Source organism: Microtus ochrogaster, chromosome 8 (genome assembly GCF_000317375.1).
Source record: "Microtus ochrogaster isolate Prairie Vole_2 chromosome 8, MicOch1.0, whole genome shotgun sequence".
In the NCBI taxonomy this organism is placed as follows: Eukaryota; Metazoa; Chordata; class Mammalia; order Rodentia; family Cricetidae; genus Microtus; species Microtus ochrogaster.
The window spans coordinates 44,031,355-44,054,463 of NC_022015.1; the positions used below are offsets into that span (position 1 = coordinate 44,031,355).

The 23,109-nt window shown below is 33.9% G+C and overlaps 3 protein-coding genes across 3 annotated transcripts in view; 2 read left to right on the forward strand and 1 right to left on the reverse strand.

Annotated features, from left to right (window-relative positions):
- Positions 1-514, reverse strand: part of LOC102000050 (olfactory receptor 5B17-like) — a 1,593-nt gene extending 1,079 nt beyond the window's left edge. Inside the window, exon 1 of the mRNA XM_013348004.1 lies at positions 5-514. Within this exon, the coding sequence (XP_013203458.1) occupies positions 5-514 (510 nt within the window). The remainder of the gene's footprint in view (positions 1-4) is intronic.
- A 7,185-nt stretch (positions 515-7,699) lies between these two features.
- LOC101987964 (olfactory receptor 5B12-like) lies at positions 7,700-8,653 on the forward strand. The gene has a single exon (XM_013348027.1). It carries the CDS (start codon positions 7,700-7,702, stop codon positions 8,651-8,653), a length of 954 nt encoding a protein of 317 aa, XP_013203481.1.
- Positions 8,654-18,674: 10,021 nt separating this feature from the next.
- Positions 18,675-19,622, forward strand: LOC101988241 (olfactory receptor 5B12-like). Its single transcript, XM_005352002.2, has one exon. It carries the CDS (start codon positions 18,678-18,680, stop codon positions 19,620-19,622), a length of 945 nt encoding a protein of 314 aa, XP_005352059.1. The 5' UTR covers positions 18,675-18,677.
- Positions 19,623-23,109: the final 3,487 nt, after the last annotated feature.

Below are 23,109 nucleotides of genomic sequence, written 5' to 3' on the forward strand. Positions count from 1 at the left end.
TCACATTGTATACACAAAAATGGAGGGAGAATGTGTCTCCGGTTTGTATAGAAGCATTCAAAATGCCAAAGGTATAGGAGGCAATAGCTAGGCAAGTACATACACGTTTTGTCATAGTGGTAGTATAATGTAAGGGTTTACACACTGCAGCATAACGATCATAGGCCATTGAAGCTAAAATGTAGCTATCAACTGTGGCAAAGAACACAAAGAAGAACATCTGAACAGCACAGGCATTGTAGGAAATTACACTGTTTCCTGTAAGGAGTCCAGTGATGACCTTTGGCGTGACTGTTGAGGAAGAACCAAAGTCTACCAAGGACAGATTACTGAGGAAGAAGTACATGGGAGTATGGAGATGATCATCTAGCAAAATGAGAAGGATCATTGCAAGGTTCCCAACCAAAGTGGTGATATAGATGAATGTGAACATCATAAAGAGAAAAATGTGAAACTCCGGAGTTTTGGTTAATCCCAGGAGGATGAATTCACTCATTTCTGTGTTGTTGTTCATGGCTGTTTTTCTGGATCCACAGAATGTTCTTTGAAATGGACAAAAATAAAAACAAAGGCTCAAATGCCTGGAAAATTATATGCAGAGATACACTTAGTGTCTTCAATCCTGTGGAGCTGGTTAGATATAATTTCCATATCTATATGAACCTATACTATCAAGAAGTTTGTGGAATCATAGAAGTTCTCATTCACAGAGAGTACAGAATGCCAAACAAGTTAAGCAGTTAACTTTTAGGATGTTCTATTTATGAATTTAGATGCCTTTAAGTTCATGCAGTTCATATTCGGTTATTACATTTGATATATGAAGATAAATGCTTAAACTAAATTATAGCATATTTTACAAATATCTGAATAGTACATTTATTAAAATAATCATGTCTTCAGAGTTCAGTTCAACCAACAAAGATGATTCTTTAATGAAGATATACTATCAAATATAAAATGTGTATGATAGGGAAAAGTTTTAAATATTTAGTTATTACCTTTTTATTTACTTCTAGAGATATTGGTTTGCATCCAACTTCTCTATTCATAAGTAATTTATAGATGGCATTGGGTCTATCTAGGTGATTCTTGGAAGGTTTAAATAAGATAACGAATGAGAATGGGTTGATAAGTAATAATTGTATAATTACTATTAGAATGGAAGATGATGTTTTTCCTGGGGAGGAGAGGTAAGAGCCCAAGGCTTCAAGATGTAGGTGAATTTTGACAACAGGCAGCATTGCATCATGATTTGCCATTACCCACATGCTATGTCCTCTCATCTCTCCTCTTTTTCTAGTATTTTGGTAATATTCCTTCATCTCCAATATAGGTGAGCACGTTAGTCATTCTTGTGAGCAATGAAAAACCAAGTTATCTTGAACTAATTCATTATTTGAATTAATATTTTAGCTTGTGTTCAAAGATTCCCTTTGAACACTGTCCTTCATTCTTCTTGCTGCACTATATTTCACATATCTGATCTGAAATTATTTATTTTTTCAATATCTCACCCACAGAATAGCTTAAAGTAAGAATGTTTTCTGATTAAATATGTGCTGTGATATGTGATGTATGTTGTTTCATTGGTCCCGTATAGACTATCCAGAACACTCTCAACTACATAGTCAAGTTAAGGCGAAAAGACACAAGTACCTGGGCTTAGAGTGTGAACTTTTGGAGGGCCATTTGTCAAGCTATTAAAACAATAAGACAAGTATGAAACAATATATTAGAAAATGTGTGTATATTTAGATGATTGATACAGAGAAATCACATCACTCCAATTTATAGTTATAGTGTTATATAAATATTGATTTTTACATAGTGAAGCTTTATTTTACTTAAAAATTAGATTATAATATAGTTAAAACATTTCTCTTTCCCTTTCCTCACTTCAAACTATCTCAGATTTGCCTCTCTTTTCTTGTTCAAATTCAGGGCTTGAAGAATGTTGTATATATACAAGTTTATCAAAATAAGGAGTTACTGTATATGAACATATACATGTAAAAGTATGAAGACATATTCATGTTGATATATGTACTAATCTATATATGTATGAGTTTATGCATGTATTTATGTATATATATATATATATATATATATATATATATATATATGTAGGCATGTTACAGTTCAGAAAATTAAGGAAATGGGTCCTCTTAACAGTGCACATGTAGAACAAAATTTATTAAAAATATCAAATCTATCTAGAATTATTTTGGTTTAAAAATCATTTCACTTTCTGAATTTCAAAAATTAGCAAAAGAAAAGAATGAATGAAATTGTGGAGATTTGAAACCAAAAATTAAATAAGGGCTTCTATGTGCTAATGATGATCCTCTAGAATTTTAATACATGCCGTTCACCCTTACTGGGGAAGCTTCAATAAAATCAGGAATCTATCACCAACCCAATGACAGCATCATCCAATTTAGGTTTTACCTGATTATTTTAAAAAGAGAAGGTTTGTCATTCCATAAATATCGCTGCATCTCAGGGACTGTTATAATTTTCATTTTGAAATTCTGTGACTATTGTAATCTTTCAGGAAAAATATATAAATCAATCATTCATATCAGTTGTCAAAATTTTGTAAACAATCTAGGTGATCCAGTTTTTCAATGTCAATTAAAATTTTGCTGCTTTCTCATTGAAAATAATATTTTATTTCTCAAACATTAAGGATAATACAACACTGAATTGTAATTCAATATACAAACATTTTTAGAGAAATTGTTTCTCAAAAATTATTTCAGTAAAATTTATAAGACTTCTGAGACATAAAACACATTGATAGTATTAGTAAAAGAACTTAGTCCGCATTGCTTTATGTATAGCATTTACCATATATATTTTCAATATTATTAGAAGTTATTTTCTTTGATAGTCATGTTTTCTTCACAATGGGAAAATAAATAAAGTTATTTTCCCCAATAATTTATGAAAGATAGCTGTTGAATTCTATCTAACAGAGTAATAAATTTTACAATTTAATATATCACTATCTTATGATGATGTGTCAGTATAACTGATACCTTGGTAGTTTCCTCTGGCCATTGTTGAAGACTCACCATAAAAATTCAGAATGAAAGATGTTTGTGTGGACAAAATATTAGCAATCACTTAAATACAAAAGGATTCTGCTTCATCTATGGCCCAATTGAGTAATGTAACATAGAATCAAGATGGGATTACAAACCTTAGTATATAGGAATCTTGAGAAAATTGCAGTCTTGGAGTTCTCCAGAGAAAACATTCCCTTTGAGGGCAATCATTGCTCTTGTCACACTATTCATTAAGATACATTTCAACTGCACAAGAATCTTGTTTATCAGGTCCAAATCATACAGAAAATTCTTGATAATGTTTCCATTCTAACTCTCCTCTTTTTTGTCAAACTATCACACACACACACATATGTGTGTGCAATAAGTTTAATACATTTACAGTTATTGGAAATGCTTATTTGCTTGCTAATTTGAAGAACTTAATACATGTGTACCAGAAAATTTTATATCTACATAACTATTCTCCAAATCACGCTCCAACTTTCCACATTGCTTCCTCAATACACACTCTCCTCGCTCCTTTACTTTTGATTTTTTTTAATAACTAAATTCAGTGAGGTATATGTATGGATGTGGAGCTATGCACTAGAGAATGGGAAATATGTCACATTCTCAAAAAATAATGATTCTCTCTCCTACAACAACTATTGTTTCAACAGCCCCTGACTAGGAGGATATCATCTAACAAAACTGGCTTTGTATAGGTTTTGTGCAGGTAGTCACAGCTTCTGAGTTTATGATTATATTAGCCATGACATATCCAGAAGACATCATTTTACAGCACTCCTTCCCATCATCTGGTTCTTACATTTTTGTAGTTCTTCTTCAACAGTATACACTGAAACTATGTAATGGTGTTGAGATTAATATAGATGCTTTATTCGGCGCAAAATCTCAGGTGCTTATTATATCACTTTGTTGAAGTATATATATCTGTATTGACTCTTCTTGTCCATTGAAAACAGAACTCTCTCGGAGTAATATTTTTACGTAGACTTTTTCCTTTTCTTTTTTTTTTCTCAATTTCCATTCTTGAATTCTGGTAACTAAATATGTACTACTAAAACGTTTAGATGACTAGTAATCACTATTTCTTAGTTCTTTTATCAAATAAAATTCAAGAAGCAGAGCAAATGTAACATTCTTTACTATCAGTTAATGTCACTATGTCACATTTTTTATGAGTTATGAGGTTACTACTATGACCAAGCCCCAGGTGTTCACATAGATAAGCCACTCCTTAGTGAAATCCTTTATTTCCATTTGTTTCCTTCCTTAATGCCTTTCTCACTCCTTCATTATTTCTGCTATCAACTCCCAAGTAAGTATAGGAACTTGAATCACTGATTTTGGGTTAATATCCAGGATCCATACCTAATTCATATGACAAAATCTTGGGCCTCTTGAATCATTTCCCATCTGATTAAATTTATCAAAGAAAGAAGGATGTTTCTTTTCTCAAAGGAAGTAGGTGGAATTCCTGAGATTGATAGCAGAAGTTGTCTTCTGACTTACAAACAAAGTAACACATGACCCCCCCATCCCACTCCTGAAAAGAGCATGCACATACATGGGGCATACAAATAGGTGTAATCTCATTCCTGATTGAAGACATACTGGCAGTTAACATCAGTGGATGGCAAAAGGAGAATCATTTCTTTGGGGGGCATAACATAGTGTACAATGCTCATGATCTGGTCCATGTCTCTGCACTCAAATACAAAGGAGTTAAACTGATTAAATTTCAAGGAAAGTAAGAGGACATGTTGGAGTGTTTGAGGAAAATTTGCAGAGAGGAAGTGTGGGATTTATATATTAATTTATTGTGTACTCATGGGAAATGCCTACCCTTAAGCCTAATATTTTCCTATTTTCCTCCCCATTTCATCCTTGTTAAAACTTTTTATTCTCTTCTTTTAAAAAATAAATCACTAAGTATGGACATCCATTTAGCACTTTTTCCACAAATGCGACATTGAATCTTGGGAAGAGTATATTGGCCAGTAAAGACAATACTGCAATAGAAAACAGGAAAATGCTTTGAAGGTAAACCCTAGGACAAATACAAATGGATAACTGTTCTTGACTACATTAACAAAATAAAGAAAATTCTACCATGGAACTTCAAATCAGAGGTAATTATGTAAAATGAAATATATCCACATCATTTTTTTTATTTGAGATTTTAGTATCATTATATGATTTCTCTTTGCTTTCTTTTATTTAATCCTTCCCATATACTCCTTGTTATCTTTTAAATCCATGGCCAATGTTTCATTTATTGTAGCTACATGCATATGATATATATTCCAAAATATTATCTTTTCTGTTTAATTTTCTTGTATATATGTTTTTATGGCTGGCAGCTTAGTATTGGATGGCTAGTTGTGTGCTGTTCCTTGAACAAGACCATTTTCCCAACTCTCAGCATTCCTTAGGTGTCCATAGTTCTTGCATTGGGTTGAGACCTCATGATCTTTGCCTAATTCACATTGTTATGCTATTGCTGTTTTCCTTGTTCATATTTAGGCAGTCATGGTGAGACTTTCTGAGTATAGTTTCTGATATTAACGAGAAAAAAGTACTTACTCCTACTAATCAACTGTAAGCATAGTACAAAATAAGATCATGTAAGATAAGAGAAATATAGTATATTTTTAAATAACTAAAAAATGAAACTTTATATTTTCTCCCAACAACAAATAACATATGCAGCATTCTAATTTCCCTGATTTATGCATTGATTGCTACACAATGAATACAAGTGACAAAAAATAGCATTCTTCTTTAAAATTTGATGAATGTATATAGTTGGTGTATGGTGATAAATTTATAAATAAAAATGAAAAATCTTAGAAGAGAACTATGGTGCTAAGACAGTGGATATTTTATTAAAACCAAATTGAGGGAAACAAAAAAAATGATCATTAAAACTAAGTTATGAAGCCCACATGCCCGGGCTGGGAGCCTGGCCCTGGTATTCCAGTGGAATTTTTTTGTGGTACTGGGCTGATAATTAGAGTTACTTTAATCTATTTACCTATTTACTCATATCTTCTCAAGGATTTTTCATTAAACTTCAAAAGTTTTTATGTCACCTTTAAGGTCAGAATGAATGGCCGACATGGGATGCCAATCCTCCTGAGATATCCACTGTCACAGACTGATTCCCCTGAGACATATGGAGCTTGAGATGTATACCATGACACTGTTAAAAACACAGTCCAAGGTTGTGTTCTACAGTAAAGCTTGTCCAGGCAGGAAAGTAGAACATTTTTAACAAAGCTTTCCTGTGTGTTGGTGTAGGCAAACACTGGGCTTGAGGTTTTCCATACCTCATTTCCTTTGTACATTTGTCTGTTCGCAAAACAATGGTTAGGACTAAAATCTACAGTGATAGCAATTTAGAATTGCAATGGAAACAAAATCAAGTGATTTTTACTTTCCAAGTGAAAACAAAATACAACTAATGGCAATAAATTTTGAATATCCATACTAGAGAAACACCACAAGTTTTCTTCTACCTTTTGCTTCACTGCTCTTTCAACCATAACACAGGGCTTTATATTATTCTTATTTTGATGCAGGAGATCAGAAGATTTCTTTTAGAAGATGTTAAAGTGATGGTTATATCAAAAAGAGGGAAAACCACATTGAATTTGGCTATCCTTATAAATCTTCTTCTGCCTTGAATTAGAGTGATGTTTATTGCTGGGAATTAGTATGTCTCAACATTTCAGAGTCAAGGTTTCTTTTAGGTGATGGGCATTTCATACTTTCCCCAGTAGCAGCCACCTGTCATTGGAACTACTTTGGAGGTAAGTAAATCAGATATGCTATGCATTGTCACTTGCTAAAGAGAGACTCTATGGAAGAATGAGAACAATTTTTTTAATTATCCTCTCTGTCCTCCCCAGTCACAAATCATAAAGATATGGTGAATGATGAGTAAGGATAAACATCAGTCTACATGACCATGATTGAAATGTAGAGAAATGAAGTACAGTTTTCTTCACCAATTTTGAAAATATTGTTTCTTATATTTTATCCTTCTTAAATATATGAAGATATCATGCATTTTCTATAATTGCTAATGTGTACAGAGAAAAAAGAACTAAATAAGGGTTCTCATTAATCAGAAAGTAAATATGGGTGTTCCTAGATCTGCTTCCCAGACTACTATGAATCTTTCAGTAATAGGAGGATATACCAAACAAGTGAAACTCATTTTCCAGACCTTATGCTAATATTCAAAAGCCCTCACAGTGTTTGATGCTCCTTAGACTTCCAATGTCTATTCTATACAAACATGCATTTAAATATTATAAGTATTGATTATGAATATCATGATTTAGTGCAGTATGCATCATCCTATTTAGTGTAATTGAGCTCCATAGATATAGTACCTATCTTTGGCAGAAAAGAAGTTCAGTGTCCATCTGTATTACTTTCATATGAGCAAACGGCTCACAGTTCCCTAGCATGTACTACACCATCTACTAAACAGTGTCTTTCACTAGAAAAATAAATAAGCAAAGGACCTCATGATAGTTTAGAATCTGCTGATATTCAACTAGTATGTTTTATTATTTGTCCTAGGAACTTGTCATGATCATTTCCAAATGACGCTGATGGAGAATATTTCGGAGATTACAGAATTTATTCTTGTGGGGCTAACAGATGTACCAGAACTGCAGGTCCCTTTGTCTATTGTCTTCACTCTCATTTATTTGATAACACTGGTTGGGAATCTTGGGATGATCATGCTGATTGTACTGGACTCACGACTCCACACTCCCATGTACTTTTTCCTCAGTAATCTCTCCCTGGTGGACTGTGTTTATGCCTCAGCAATCACTCCTAAAGTAATGGTTGGGTTTCTTACAGGAAATAAGATTATATCCTACAATGCCTGTGCTGCTCAGATGTTCTTCTTTGTTGCCTTTATTGCTATTGAAAGTTTGATCCTGGCCTCAATGGCCTATGACCGCCATGCAGCAGTGTGCAAACCCCTGCATTACACTACAACGATGACAAGTACCACCTGCATTGTAATAGTCACCTGCTGTTACATGTGTGGAATCTTGCAATCTTCCATCCATGTCGCCCTTGCATTTCGTCTTTCCTTCTGTCTTTCTAACATAATTAATCACTTTTTCTGTGACATTCCTCCTTTGCTAAACATTTCGTGTTCTAACACCTACACAAATGAGATTACACTCCTTATCTTGGCTACATTGGATGTTGTTTTCACACTCTTGGTTATCTTGAACACTTACCTGCTTATTTTCATTGCTATCTTGAGGATGCATTCAGCTGATGCAAAGAAGAAGGCCTTCTCTACGTGTGCATCCCACCTCATCACTGTATCCATCTTCTTTGGGTCACTTATATTCATGTACTTACAACCCAGCTCCAGTCATACCATGGAGACAGACAAAATTGCATCTGTGTTTTATACCATGGTCATACCCATGTTGAACCCTTTGGTCTACAGCCTGAGAAACAAAGAAGTCAAAAATGCATTTATGAAAGTTGTTAGAAAACTAAAGCCTGCAGTGAATTTAGTTAATTGATTATAAAGTATTTCTTGAGAATGTGAAACTTTGTACCTGTATCCTTGAGGAATAATTTGTATGTAATTATTTTGTATGTATGGTTTGAATTGTTAGTTAACAAAACAAAAATCTGAATTCATGCATTGGTTATATGACTAATTTATAGTGAAATTGGGTTGGACCTAGCAAGAAATGAGATATCAGTTTAATATTTAAATCAATATTATGTCATAGAATTTCACATGCAATACCATTTCATAATTTGATACATAATATTTTTAGTTTGACTTCATGTGTGCATGAAAACAGTTATATTTTTAATTGTTTTATTATCATTATTAATTATGACTGCTTCTTTTTAGAGTAGATTACATAATTTTCCCATCTTGCTTTTCCCTTTATTCATAGTATATACTTCTGCTTCCTTTCTTTATAATTCATGACCTCATTTTTCAATAAATATTAAAGTTAAAATAGCTCCATGATATTTATATGACATATATTAATTGTTCTCAGGTATTAGTAAAATAAAAATTTATCTTAAGATTTTGCCCTGACAAATTCCAAGTTCTTACTCCAAATAACTTAATTTCAGATGGTTTTTAGTGACACAGAAATCTTTAACCATTATGTTAAAGTAATTTCAGTGATGGGGTTTTCATAAGTAGAAGCAAATTAACTAAATTTAACTAATAATAAATTCTAGAGGGGAAGTACAGACTGCAATCAACAAACATTAATTTGTAGGTTAATTTGTATGCTTCATAATTTATATAGGTCTAAGTTGTAGTATACAAATACTCTCAACATTTAAGTAGTATTTTTCTTAAAGAAAATATGTATAAAATGCTGAAAACTATTAACAGAGCAAGAAACAAAACAATTTTAAAATATCTCTACATTTCCTGCATTCTAGAAAATGTTTAACCACATCTAATATATTTTTTTCATAGCAAAATTTTCCATCACTGTGTTTCTGTAAAGTTTTTGTAAGTATACTCCTGAATCTAGACAATTAGAAGTTTATAACTGGATTCCATATGGGATGGAAGTCATCAGAAAGATAAAATTGACAATGCATTTTTTATTTCATCACTGAATAATACTTTGTGTTAAATGAAGATATTAAACTCAAGAATAATAACAATGAGAAGCACTTTTTGGTGGGATGCAGAGGGAATATTTGATAAGGAAACTCAATACTAGGGTTAATATGCAAGTACAGTAATTGTGAGCACTGGAATTGATACCCAGACAGAACTGTGCATACCCTGTGCTAATTGATCTCTATCAGTCCCCTTGTCATATCCTACTCTTGCTGTTTAGGAAATTTACTAAATGAATAATGAACAATTATAATTAAGTAACAAATTATTTAATTTGTGAGTGTTTGTAAAAGGGAGTAAATGAGTGAGTGAGTTGGAGAAAGCATAACTGATGCAGAGTGGATGAACAAACACAAAATGGTATTCCTTGTTAATGATCACAAGAATCTCAGTGACGATTCTATGCACTTTAAGAAAGGACAACTCAGAGATTAGTGTATAACAACCTGACTTCCTATACATCACAGATCTATTAGTTTTCAGTAATTGTACCTAGAACTTATCTCTCAGCATACACTCTACCAAGAACCCTGAAACTGTTTACATGTTTAGGAAATTAGCAAAAGTCTATGGGCCTGTGTCAAATGAAAAATGACAATTATACTATCAGAGAGCCTATCTGAGGAATTCACAGTAAAAATATAAATATCAGGGAAATAGCAATGACTGCTTTATAGATATAGCAAAATTATTTCACTGACTCTCCACTATGAAGCTTTTTCTGACTATATTAATGCAATAGTTAAAAAGGATCACTTACAGAAATGGAGCATTAGGAATATCTAAAATTTTGAAAACAAACTTCACAAATGAATAAAAATCAATGTCAAAATTTAAAAATAATCTTATAAGACCTCTATAGCAGAGACTTCAGTTTCAGAGAAGAAAACACTTTTATGATAAGTACTCAATAATATTATTAGGAACCTAGAAAAATATACCTAAGAAACATACAAGTAATCACCAGTCTAATATCAAATTTCTCATTAAGATTATAAGGGTGAGCAGTCAATAAAATTTACTCTTAAATTTGGCAGGTTTTTTTGGTTTTATATAAATATTTTGTGTGTAAATACAATGGATCTCAAACTGCTTATTGCTTTCTTCCAACTTTTCCAGCCTACTCCAGGATATTTTCTTTTCTAACTCCATGTTTTTTATTTCTATGATGCATTGGGTATAATTAGTCCTGAGAATGAATACAGGTATGGGGCCATCTTACAAAAAGGTTCAATAAAAGGTGCTAGGAAAGAATTATGAATTTCCAAGGACTAAGAAAAATTAGTCGACCAATTCTGATTTTTATGTCCTGCTAAACTAGAAATATAATGTGTTATTGAATATGATGTCTCCAAGTATGTGAAGATACAAACGCATTTTGATATCTACAAATTATGAAGTACAAAGATTGTATTTCATCAAGATTTGAAAACATCTCTGTTTCTAACTTTGGTGTAGATAAAAGAGTTTGGAACATCTTTGCAACAAATTTTGCTTTTATAACTTTTTGTCCTCTCTCCACCAAGTGATGATAATGACAGAAAAATCATCCATTAATGGAAGACCTACAATATACCAATGAGCATTACTTTCTCTTTTTTCAATAATGGTAAATGTTACAGTTTGAACTCAGGTAGTTTATTTTTTAAATAATAAAGATTTTACTCGCTGCAGGTGTAGGTTGTTCAAGCAGGAAAAAAGAATATACTTTTGCCTTATATAGTACTTCATATCTGTACTAATACTGGTGCTTAGTCTAAATAGTTCTACAGGAAACTCGATAAAATAGCCAAGAAGTTGTCTGAGTAATATCTGAATATAATTTGACCCACACCTCAGCTTCAGAAACCTTTGAAATCTATATCATTACTAGATTTTAGGATATTTATGCAAGATCTCCATCAATTTACTTCCCCAAAACTCAACTCTGACAAAAATTTTTTTATAATCATCCTTCTGTTTTCTTTTCTTTCTTTTTTTTGTTTGTTTTTTTGGTTTTTTTGAGACAGGGTTTCTCTGTGGCTTTTTGGAGCCTGTCCTGGAACTAGCTCTTGTAGACCAGGCTGGTCTCGAACTCACAGAGATCCGCCTGCCTCTGCCTCTCCAGTGCTGGGATTAAAGGCATGCGCCACCACGCCCGGCCATACTTCTGTAATCAAAATAGCTTCTTTGTAAAGACATTAGACTCTTTGAATAATAGGGGATAGTATGTATAAGGACAGTGAGTGCTGAGATGTGAGGGGATGATTACTGATGTTTACAGTTTTGTTTCGGTGTGATATAAATGGTTGAACTGGGTCTAGAATCAGGATTAAGATTTATATTACAACAGTCTTTTGAACATACACTGTGTTGCCTGTAAACTTCTCTTTTATTCTAATTAATGTTATTGTTACCATGTGGGTTTCTATCTCTAGCACCTCATGAGTATTCTCTGTTTCTAATTGATCTAATTCATGATGACAATATCTAAAGAAGTTTTAAATTATCTTCACTTTGGATATATATATATATATTAAACCCAGGATTTTTTTTTCTGGAAATATAATGTTTTTGGCATCTGTATACATTTATTTTTTGAGGTGAAAACTTTTTTTTTCCTTCTTTTCTTTGTTTTTTCTTTTATTGAGAAAAAAATTTCCGCCTCCTCCCAGCCTCCCACTCCTCCCGCCCTCCCCTCACTCCTCTCCCCCTCCCTCTCAAGTCCGAAGAGCAGCCAGGGCTCCCCGCCCCGTGGAAAGTCCAAAGTCCTCCCCCCTCCATCCTGGTCCAGGAAGGCGAACATCCAAACTGGCTAGGCCCCCACAAAGCCAGAACAAGAAGCAGGATCAAAACCCAGCGCCATCGTCCCAGGCCTCCCAGCAACCCTCACCATCCACCACACTCAGAGAGTCCGGGTCTATCCCCTGCTCCCCCAGTCACAATCCAGTTGGCCCTGGTGAACTCCCAACAGATCAGCCCCACTGTCTCCGTGGGTGGGTGCACCCTTCCTGGTCCTAAACCCAGGATTTTTGAATGTCTTTATTTGGGAAATTCCCAAATAATTTATTTCTTTGTTGATCAACAATTTCATTGTAGAGTTCCCCACTACATTGACTATGTTAATTTTTAGGTATTTTTTCTTTATTTTTTCTATTAAAAGGAAATATGTTTTGGTATCTTATATGTCTTCTTTATTATTGATGAAAAAGAGTTGCATTTTTTGTTGATTTTTATACTATTACATACTCAAGGTATTTTTAAATTCTAGGATTTTTACAACAGTTGTTGGGAGTCATTTATGTCTATTGTTTTTGGTAAGTCCTTAAGATTTACATTGTATAAGAGTTGAGAGATTAGGCACTCTTGTGTCATTACTTTTCTTATTAGAAATACTTCGAAGGAAGGGGCAGAGGGGAAGAGAAGGGGTGAAGGGGAGGGTTGAGGAGAATTTGAGGGAATGGGATACTCTAGATGGAAGAAGGACAGATATGAGAGAAAGGAAAGAGATATCATGATTGAAGGAGCTGTTATGGGGTTAGGAAGAAACATGGCATAGTTGAGTTTTCAATACATTCCCTTGTACTCATAGAGAAGCACTAAGAAAACCAGGAATGTTAGTCACACAGGGATGTCTCATCAATGGAGGAGTTAAAATCAAATACCTGCATTCCATGCAAAGAGCTGAGGGTAGAAGTTGTTAATGACGTGAACTTTTTTTTTTATCTACAGGGTCAGACCTCACACAAATTCCCCAGATTATTCCTGACTCTTCTCTCACTAGACCAATACCCATCCATAGGTGAGATATCACATGTATTTTATGGCCCATTGACATCTATGCTATCAGTTGATACCACATTAAATTCTTGGTCTTTTAGCAATAGAATCCACTGTCACGGACAAATCCAACTTCTGAAAAGTTCCCATGTATATATTCCTTAAATTTTATTTTACATCTTGAGCTAGAATGATCATGGGAATTAATATTGCCCAGAGAATATTTTTCATATTGCACTTTGTTTTAAATATGCTGGCAATGAACCGACTGGGATTAAACTTCAAATTTTTATCCATGTTGATGGATGAATCTACAATAGGTTTTCATTCTAATATCTTTACCCAGTTTGCTTCTCATTTGGACTTCTGTGCATACCCACTCAAATACACATCTATCTGTAGATATAAGTAACTTGAGGAACACCTATCCACAATTTGTGACAATAGTAGGACTTAAAATTATGCTACTTGACCATACAGATCAAGAGTCTTACTCCAATTAAGCCCTTCTGTGGTTTAAATGATAAATATTTCCCAGAGGCTCATATATTGGAACACCTAGTCTCAAGATGGTAATGACATTTAGGGATGCCTTAGACACTGTAGGATTGACAGTATTGGTAAAGAACTTGGGATAGGCTTTGAAAGTTTAAAGCCTCACCCTTTCTCAGTTCACATTTTATGTTTTCTACATGGGGAAGATATGTAATTAGCCATGTTCCTGATCCTGTCACCTGGTACCATCCCCCCATTATGGACTTTAACCCCCTGGAACTACAAACCCAAATGAACTCTTTCCTCTATAAGTTGTTTTTGGTCATGAAGCTTTATCACAGCAGCCAAAAAGCAACTAATAAAAAAAAGAAATTACTCAGGCAAGCAAGAGAGATAGGAAATTGCAGTAATGGGGAAAGACCTTGAAAGACATAGGAGAGGTTCTGTCTCATGATCTAATCTGCTTTTGCTGCTCACAAAAGTAAGGAGGCATTATATGGCACTGTTAAGGACCAATGGCTCTCAAATTCAGAATGTGTTTTTTAAATGTGTTTCTTATTATCAGATAGGCAGCAAGTAAATCCATTATATCTATAGGATACATTCACAGACAGACTTCAATCAATGAAATCATAGACAGCAACAATAATGTGCTTACCAAGAGTTAATATGATGTGTAATCCAATAACTCTAGAACCCTACTCTTGAGAAGGATACTCCTGATAAATACACCTTGCAACTTTGCTTACTGGGACAAAATTCTTTAACTTTTATTCTTGAAACAAATCAAATTTTAGGAGAGCATAGAAGGAAAAAGAGGGGATGGCTGAGTGGGTGGGTTTGGGTGTGAGTGTGCTTGTCTATTAGCATTAAAGTAACCGTTATAAATAAACCTTGGATAAATACACATTGGTGTGCACACTTATATAAATGCAAAAATACACCTTACTATTACTCTCCTTCAAGAAATGCCCACTTGTCTTGTCACGATACTTAACACAGAGTTCTTAGAGCACCTCTCTTTCTAGTTTTCATAAATCTAAGTGGGCATCACATTTTCTCTCCTTGAAACATTTTTCCATCAAAGATACAAGTCCAGTTTTGCTTGGGTACAGATCTCTGTGAAAGAACTATCCAGGCAGATTCCAGTGTGTTAAGGGGCTGTGGACCTAAAGCTGTTGAAACTTCCACTATGGAACTTGAGATCAGAAAAAACAATAAATTCTCTTAGTTTTCCAAAGAAAGAACTCATTCCTGCAGTTTAATTTTAAAATCTTGTTGCATTATTTAAATGAATTCAAAGGATATTATTGTGGAAAAAACATTAAAGATCTGAAAGCTAAAATATAATGATGCAGAAGATAAGGACTATGCAAATCAGACTTACAAAATGATCTATTCATCATGTATATCAATATCATGTCATTTTACTGTACAATGCACATAAATTCATTGATTTATATTTATAAAAAGAATATAATTAAAACCAAATTAATCTGTGGTGGTAAAAATTAGATTATTTCTTTACAAATATATGTTGAAAGAAAATTTTTGTTGAGACATACCAAGGCTTTGTGACAAAGCTATATATTAGAGGTGATGAAAATATGATCAAATATATTTGAATTGAAATTTTTTATATATTTTTTATTTTTACTTAAATATTTCCACCTCCTTCCCTCCTCCCTTCTCCCTCCCCCATCTTCTTCCCCCTTCCTCTCCAGTCCAAAGAGCAGTCAGGGTTCCCTGCCCTGTGGGAATTTTTTAAAAAGAAAACAAACTATCTTCCTCAAAGGAACTCTGAAAATTGTTTTAAATAATAAAAAATATGATAATAATGAATGCAAATCATAATTCTAGGATGTGTTCAGAAACTTCAATGATGCTTGTTATTTTTTGTCCAAATTGGCTGTAGTCCAGCTGAAGTGATAATTGTAGGCTCTATTCCCTGAACTGCCAATCCTGAACACCCTCATAAACACTCTCAGCCAAATGTTTAAAGACCTCTAAAGTGTTTGCTTGGATGTACAATGTGGAATTATAGGCCTCTAGAGATTTGAACTGAAAATAAATGATATTCATGACATATATATGCAAGAGAATCTAAAAACATGAATTGGCATGGCATTGCTCCCCTAAATACTTGCAAAGCTCACCACTCGGAACTTGAAATTTTTAAGCTGAAACCCAGATTTTAATTCACAGCAAAGTTTCACAGATTTGGATGAATAGAAGAAGACTCCACAACAAGATGATTTCTTTGGTGTGGACATTGTATAAATACTGTAAATATGAAAGTTTTACATATCTGTGTTCCACCATTGCAGCTCTTCTTCCAACACTTGTCAGTTTCTAGGACATTGGTAAGTAATTTCAAAGCATGCATCCTTTAGGATAAACACTCATACCTTCTCTGAGGCTCAAGGATTATTTTAGAGTAAGTGACAGAAAGTTTGTTAGAGCAGAAAGATGGGTTAAAGTAATACAAAATTTTATATTCTAGACTCCATATAAAATTATTTAAATTGGTAACTACCAAGAATTGTAGTTACCTGCACCTGAACCACAAAAGGCTACCAAATCTAAGTCAATGAAGGGGAAGGTTTTTAGAGGACACCAAACTATACCTCTGAAATAGTAGCTATTGATAGACCATGGAAAAGGAGGGTTGGCACATTTTAGTTCTGTACCCACTGTTAGCCCATAAACTTCAAGAGATTACTGCAAACGCACATATCTACTAACTGCAATTAATCCCAGTGGGTCATGAAAAAAATGAATAGAAATGAACATGAGAAAGAGATTGGTGGGGAGTGGAAATTTAATGGGGTTGTAGAAAGGGGGACTGAGAATAAAGATATTCATAAAATATATATGCAAGAGCATCAGAAAAGAAGTTTAAATTATAAAAAATACAAATAAGTAATTTTCCCTTGCAAGTTAGACTTGTAGTTGGAGCGAGAATATCCAACCATTAAAATTTACTAATGAGGGAAAAAGGAAAAATGATGTCCAGATTTTAAGCCCCTGCAAACAGACACACAAATTCTAGGTGTCTTTTGGCTCAGGTTTATTTACTATTCCACTCAATATCACCACATTATACAAATTTCTAAGGTCAGATAATCTGATGCCTTTTGAAAAGGCTAGGATGATAGGTATCCTTAAAGGAAAGCGAGGCAGCAGCGCCTCCTGCTTTGATTAAGAAGGATGATTAGTGCAGAAAACTAAATAAGACAAAATTTCAATAGTCAAAGCTATCTTTAGGGTCCAAAGGCCCTTTCCTAGTGCAGTTACAGTAGCACAGCCACTAATCACCTTATCCACCAAGGAGGGGAATAGAGCCAGATGCACTTTGAAATATGGTTTGTTTGTGAACAGTAAGAATAGAGGGAGTGTAAGAGAAACTTTTACATTTTATTGTTTTCATTCTTTAAACTCAAATGAAGTAAATAAATTGGTGCTATTGGGAGAAGATACACTATTTTATAGAAAAAAATATGTGAAGGGAAATAAACAAATCTTTGCTTCGGTCTTTTTAAAAATTCTTCCTTTACTAATTTTCTTTTAATTTGTCTCCTGGGATTAAACCAAGGGTATTGTAGAAGTGGGCAAACCCTCTACAATTGAGCTACAGCCGTAATCCTCAGTTTTTGCTTCATTTCTTTTTATTTTGTTTGTTTTTTATTATGTTTATTTGAGTGTATACTAGTGGTGCACAAACATGACATAAGGTGTATGTGAGGTCAGAAAATAATATGCAAGCAAATCAGTTCATCCACCAGAGGCACCGATTCCTTTTACTGTATCATACCACTGATGCTATACCTTTATTTTAACATGTATAAATATATCAATACTTAACCCAGAAAGTATGGAACAGATATACTGTTTCCTAAAGGTGACAATATTTAAATAAAATGATCCAACAAAGGTCCTCATAAATTAGGGAGAAATAAATTAGGTACAAGTATCTCAAGAGAAGGTCACAGATCATTGGTTATATTTAAAATAATAAAAGATACAGTGAAGAAGGAAATACATTTTCAAATTAGTTATACAATTCCAAATCTTAATGAACTGTTCTTCACAATGTTCTTTGCTGGATAAGTTTTCAAAGTATATCTTAAACAAGAATGTTTGTAGATAATACAAGTAGTTGTCATGTCTATGATAGTTTAGTTTAGAGCAGACTATACAGTTAGAAATTCAAGGGCCGGGCGGTGATGGCACACACCTTTAATCCCAGCACTTGGGGTGGAGAGGCAGGTGGATCTCTGTGAGTTCGAGGCCAGCCTAGTCTAGAAGAGCTAGTTTCAGGACAGGAACCAAAAAAAAAAAAAAGCTACAGAGAAACTTTGTCTTGACAAATGAAAGAAAAAAAAAAGAAATTCAAGGCAAATGGAATTAAGTCCCATAATTATAATAAAGAACACCTGTGGCAATCACTGCCTTCAAAGAAGTTTGAAGTACCGTTTGCACCTCTTCCATATGAACAAAATGCCTGACCTTACCCAGTTAAAGGATATCATTTTGAATGTAGATTCTACTCTGTATATAAATTAAAAATATAAACACAAGAACTTTTTTTGTATTTTTTATCTGACAATAATAAGCTAATATAAATTTTATTTGTACATCTTCTCCTAGATATATTTCATATCAATTCACAGATTACTTTCATGGATAATATTTCAGAGGTGAGTGAATTTATTCTTGTGGGGTTAACAAATACCCCAGAGCTCCAGGTTCCTTTATTTATCATTTTCACTCTCATTTATTTGATCACACTGACTGGGAACCTTGGCATGATCATATTGATTCTACTGGACTCCCGACTCCACACGCCCATGTACTTCTTCCTCAGTAACCTCTCCCTGGTGGACTTCATTTATGCCTCAGCAGTCACTCCCAAAGTAATGGAAGGGTTTCTCACACAAAACAAGGTCATATCCTACAACGCATGTGCTACTCAGATTTTCTTCTTGATAGCCTTTGCCACTGTTGAAAGCTTCCTCCTGGCTGCAATGGCTTTTGACCGTCATGCAGCAGTGTGTAAGCCTCTACATTACTCAACCTCCATGACAAGTACCACTTGTGTCCTAATTGTTACCTGTTGTTACATCAATGGATTGCTCCAATCCTCCATTCATGTTGCTTTTACTTTCCACCTCTCCTTCTGCCATTCCAATGTGATTAATCACTTTTTCTGTGATATTCCCCTAATACTTGCTCTGTCATGTTCTGATACCCACATAAATGTGATTATAGTCTTTATGTTGGCTTCATTTGATGTTGTTTTTGCTCTCTTGGTTATCTTGAACTCTTACCTACTTATTTTCATTGCTATCTTGAGGATGCATTCAACAGAGGGCCGAAAGAAGGCCTTCTCAACCTGTACATCACACCTCACCACTGTTTCTCTCTTCTATGGAACAATTATCTTCATGTACTTACAACCCAACTCCAGTCACTCCATGGAGAGAGACAAAATGGCATCTGTGTTTTACACCATGATCATCCCTATGTTGAATCCTCTGGTCTATAGCCTGAGAAACAAAGAGGTCAAGAAGGCATTCAAAAAGTTTGCTGGAAAAGTACTGTCTTTACTTGGCTTAATCAATTAACACATTTTTTTCAAGACTTGAAATCTTTCATTGTGCCTGTACTGTCTAAGAATATTTGACTTGTAATTATTTCATATCTGTCATTTACAATTGAATAGTTTTCCACAGATTACATCTACAACATCTCTTTCTATTCATTGGTTGAAGTGATTGTAGATAGTACCCATTTCCAAACTATTGTGAAAATAACATCAATAAACACAGCTGCAAAAGTAACAGTTGAACATGATGTTGATTCCTTTGGTCATATATCAAGGAATAGTAAAGTGTCATTGTAAGTATAGTAGAGCTTAATTATATCACTTTTTATCATTTTTAGAATTCTTCACACAGATATCCATAGTAGCTACACAAATTAGTAAAAAAAAAATCACTGACAATAAATTATATTTTCATTTTTCTTGCACCCCAATTAGCATTTGTTTTCTTAACTCCTTGGTACAGGATGGAATATTGTAAAGTACACCAATAACACACAGAACATGCCAACAATAAGTGCCATCTCATAAAACTGAATGCCACCATATGTCAGAGTACATCATCATTGAGAAAATGGCATACTGAATTATATATACATATATTCAAATTATATAACTCATAGAGGGTATACAAAATATATATTTCAAAGAACTTTCTATATGATGAAATTAATAAAGCAAATAGCATAATTGCATGTGGATTATAATACCAAACAGATTCTCAAAAGATGATATACATAGACAAGAAATACGTAAGATGTCTTCAAATCCTTTGTCATCAGGGAAATTGAAATTAGAACTATTATTGATTTTATCTTATAGTAGACATATTGTCTAAGATCAATAAAACAAATGACAACAAATGTTGGTAAGAATGTAAAGAAAAGACAGGAACACTTATTCATTGATGCTGGGCTAGAAACTTGTACAGATTTTTTTGGAAATCAGAGTGGTGCTACCTTATGAAGCTGGGGATAGGTTTACCTCAAGTCTCAAATTGTACCATGTTTGGATATTTACCCAAACGATCCTATGTAGTACTTTAGAGATACCTGCTTATCCATGTTCACTATTCCTCTGGCTATAGCATAGAGGTACATAAACTAGTGAATAGGTAAAAAAAATGTGGCTCATTTATGTAAAAGTATATAATTCATTTGTTGTGAGAAATAATTTTATGAAATTTCATGTAAATCATCAAAAGTAGGCTAACCCAGAACTGAAAATAATTCTGATATCATACATATGTATATACGTGTGTGTGTGTGTGAATCTTAGCTTTTAAAAATTCCTCATGAAAACTGTAAACATCATAAAGTACTGGTTATTCTCCACAACCTTTTCTGATGACATTTACATAAGTTGATATCTTCATCTGGTCCATTCCCCTCCATGATCAGAAAGTACCATGGAAGAGAGGTAAAAAAGATTGTATTAGTGAGAGGGCATAAAGAATGTGGTCTACTCAATTAACAAATCAGGGCTCAGATGCACTCAAAGAGACTGAATTAATGAGCACAGGACCTACAGGAGTCTGCACAAGTTTGCTAAGTATATGTTATGCCTCTTTTCTGATTGTTTTTATAAGACAGTGAGAACAAGAATCACCAACCAACACTGGATATTCTTAGGAATTTTGTTGCTCTACACAAACTGATGAAATGTCCCATTGCTAAAGGCAACATCTACACAATTTACTGAACATTGAAAAGCAGACCTGACATTAACATAGAGCATCTTCTGTGTTTTCTAGGTATTATTGGGATTTTAAGTTCCATCTTTGTCTTAGTTGCAGTCTTCTTTAATGTTTCTATAATCAGACTGAAACCTATTTTAAAGTCTTGGATTGTCTTCTTTAACTTTGATCAGTCTTCTGGTTTTACTTTTATTACTCATGTGATTGGTATCCTTAAGGTCTATCTTCTTAACTTCATTTACCCATTTTTTTTTGTATCTTCCTTAGACTCATTAAATTCTTTAATGAAGTTTATGATTTTATTTGTAAGCTCTGTGTCCTGTGGTTCATATTCAAAATACCCATTGTTAAGTATTTCTACATATCTGAAAAGTTTTATTGAAAAGATACTGGCTTGAAAGTTCAAATTCTTGGTATATTTGGAATGATAAATGGCAATGTGAATTTCCTTATTTAGTCTTGGGCACAATTCAGGATTTGTGAGCAGGTGAGGCTAGAAGTTGGAAATATCTTGGATGGAATGAATTCATTTGGACAGAGGGGATTGAGATGGTGCTCAGTATTTTCCCTACTGTCCAAGCCTAGAGTATGTGGGTAGATATGGTTTTATAGATGTGGGACATGATGTAGGAGGTTCCTATGTGTTAAGAGATATCTAGAGAGTGTCCTAATGAGAGACTAGAGATCTTTTTTGGTGAAACCAAGGGGGAAAGTCTACGATAGATACTATGTGGTTGGAGCTTGGACTTGTTTCAGTTTTTTTTTTTTTTGAGTGTGTGGATAGGTAGTTCAATTGGCTAGTCTCTGTATAAGCAAATGAGAAATGAGAAGGCTGACATGAAGAGTGGTTCGATGAAGTACAGAATTCACCTCTGAGAGGTTCCATATAGAATCAGTTCTAGTCCATATAGAAGCCTAGAGTTTAGCTGAAGTGTTGGTATTATTGGTCAGAAAAGATAGGGGCAATGGTTGTGGAACCTAGGCTATATCTGGAGATTACAGAGATTATCTCAACAGGGATGTCAGAGAAAATTTCATGGAAAGGCCCTGGAGGATAATATGGGATGCCTCAAAGTTTCAAATGAAGTAGAAAAACATATACCTAAATGATATACTTTGTGTCAGGAAAAACAAGTTTTGTTCCTGATTTCAGTGGGATCACTGGGAGTTTCTGAAAGACACTTAAGAAAATGTTCAACATCCTTAGTCATCAGAGAAATGCAAGTCAAAATAACTCCAAGATTCCTTCTTACACCTGTAAAAATGGCCAACATCAAAAACACTGATGACAACTTATGCTGGAGAGATTGGGGGGTAAAGGGAACACTCCTGCCTTGCTCGTGAGAATTCAAGCTGGTACAGCCCCTTTGGATATCTCAGAAGATTAGGAAACAACCTTTTCTCAAGACCCAATAATACCACTTTTGGGTATATATCCAAAGGATGTTCAATTTTGCCACAAGGACCTGTGCTTGACTATGTTCATGGCAGCATTGTTTGTCATAACAAGAAACTGGAAACAACCTAAATACCCTTTGACTGAAGAATGAATAAGAAAAATGTGGTACATTTACACAATGGAGTACTACACAGTAGAAAAAAATTAACATCTTGAATTTTGCAGGCAAATTGATGGAGCAAGAAAACATCATTTTTGAGTGAGGTAACCAAGATACAGAAAAACAATTATCACATGTACTCACTCATAAGTAATTTTTAAACATAAAGCAAAGAAAACCAGCCTGTAATTCACAATCCCAGAGAACCTAGACAACACTGAGGACCCTAAGAGAGACTTACATGGATTTAATCT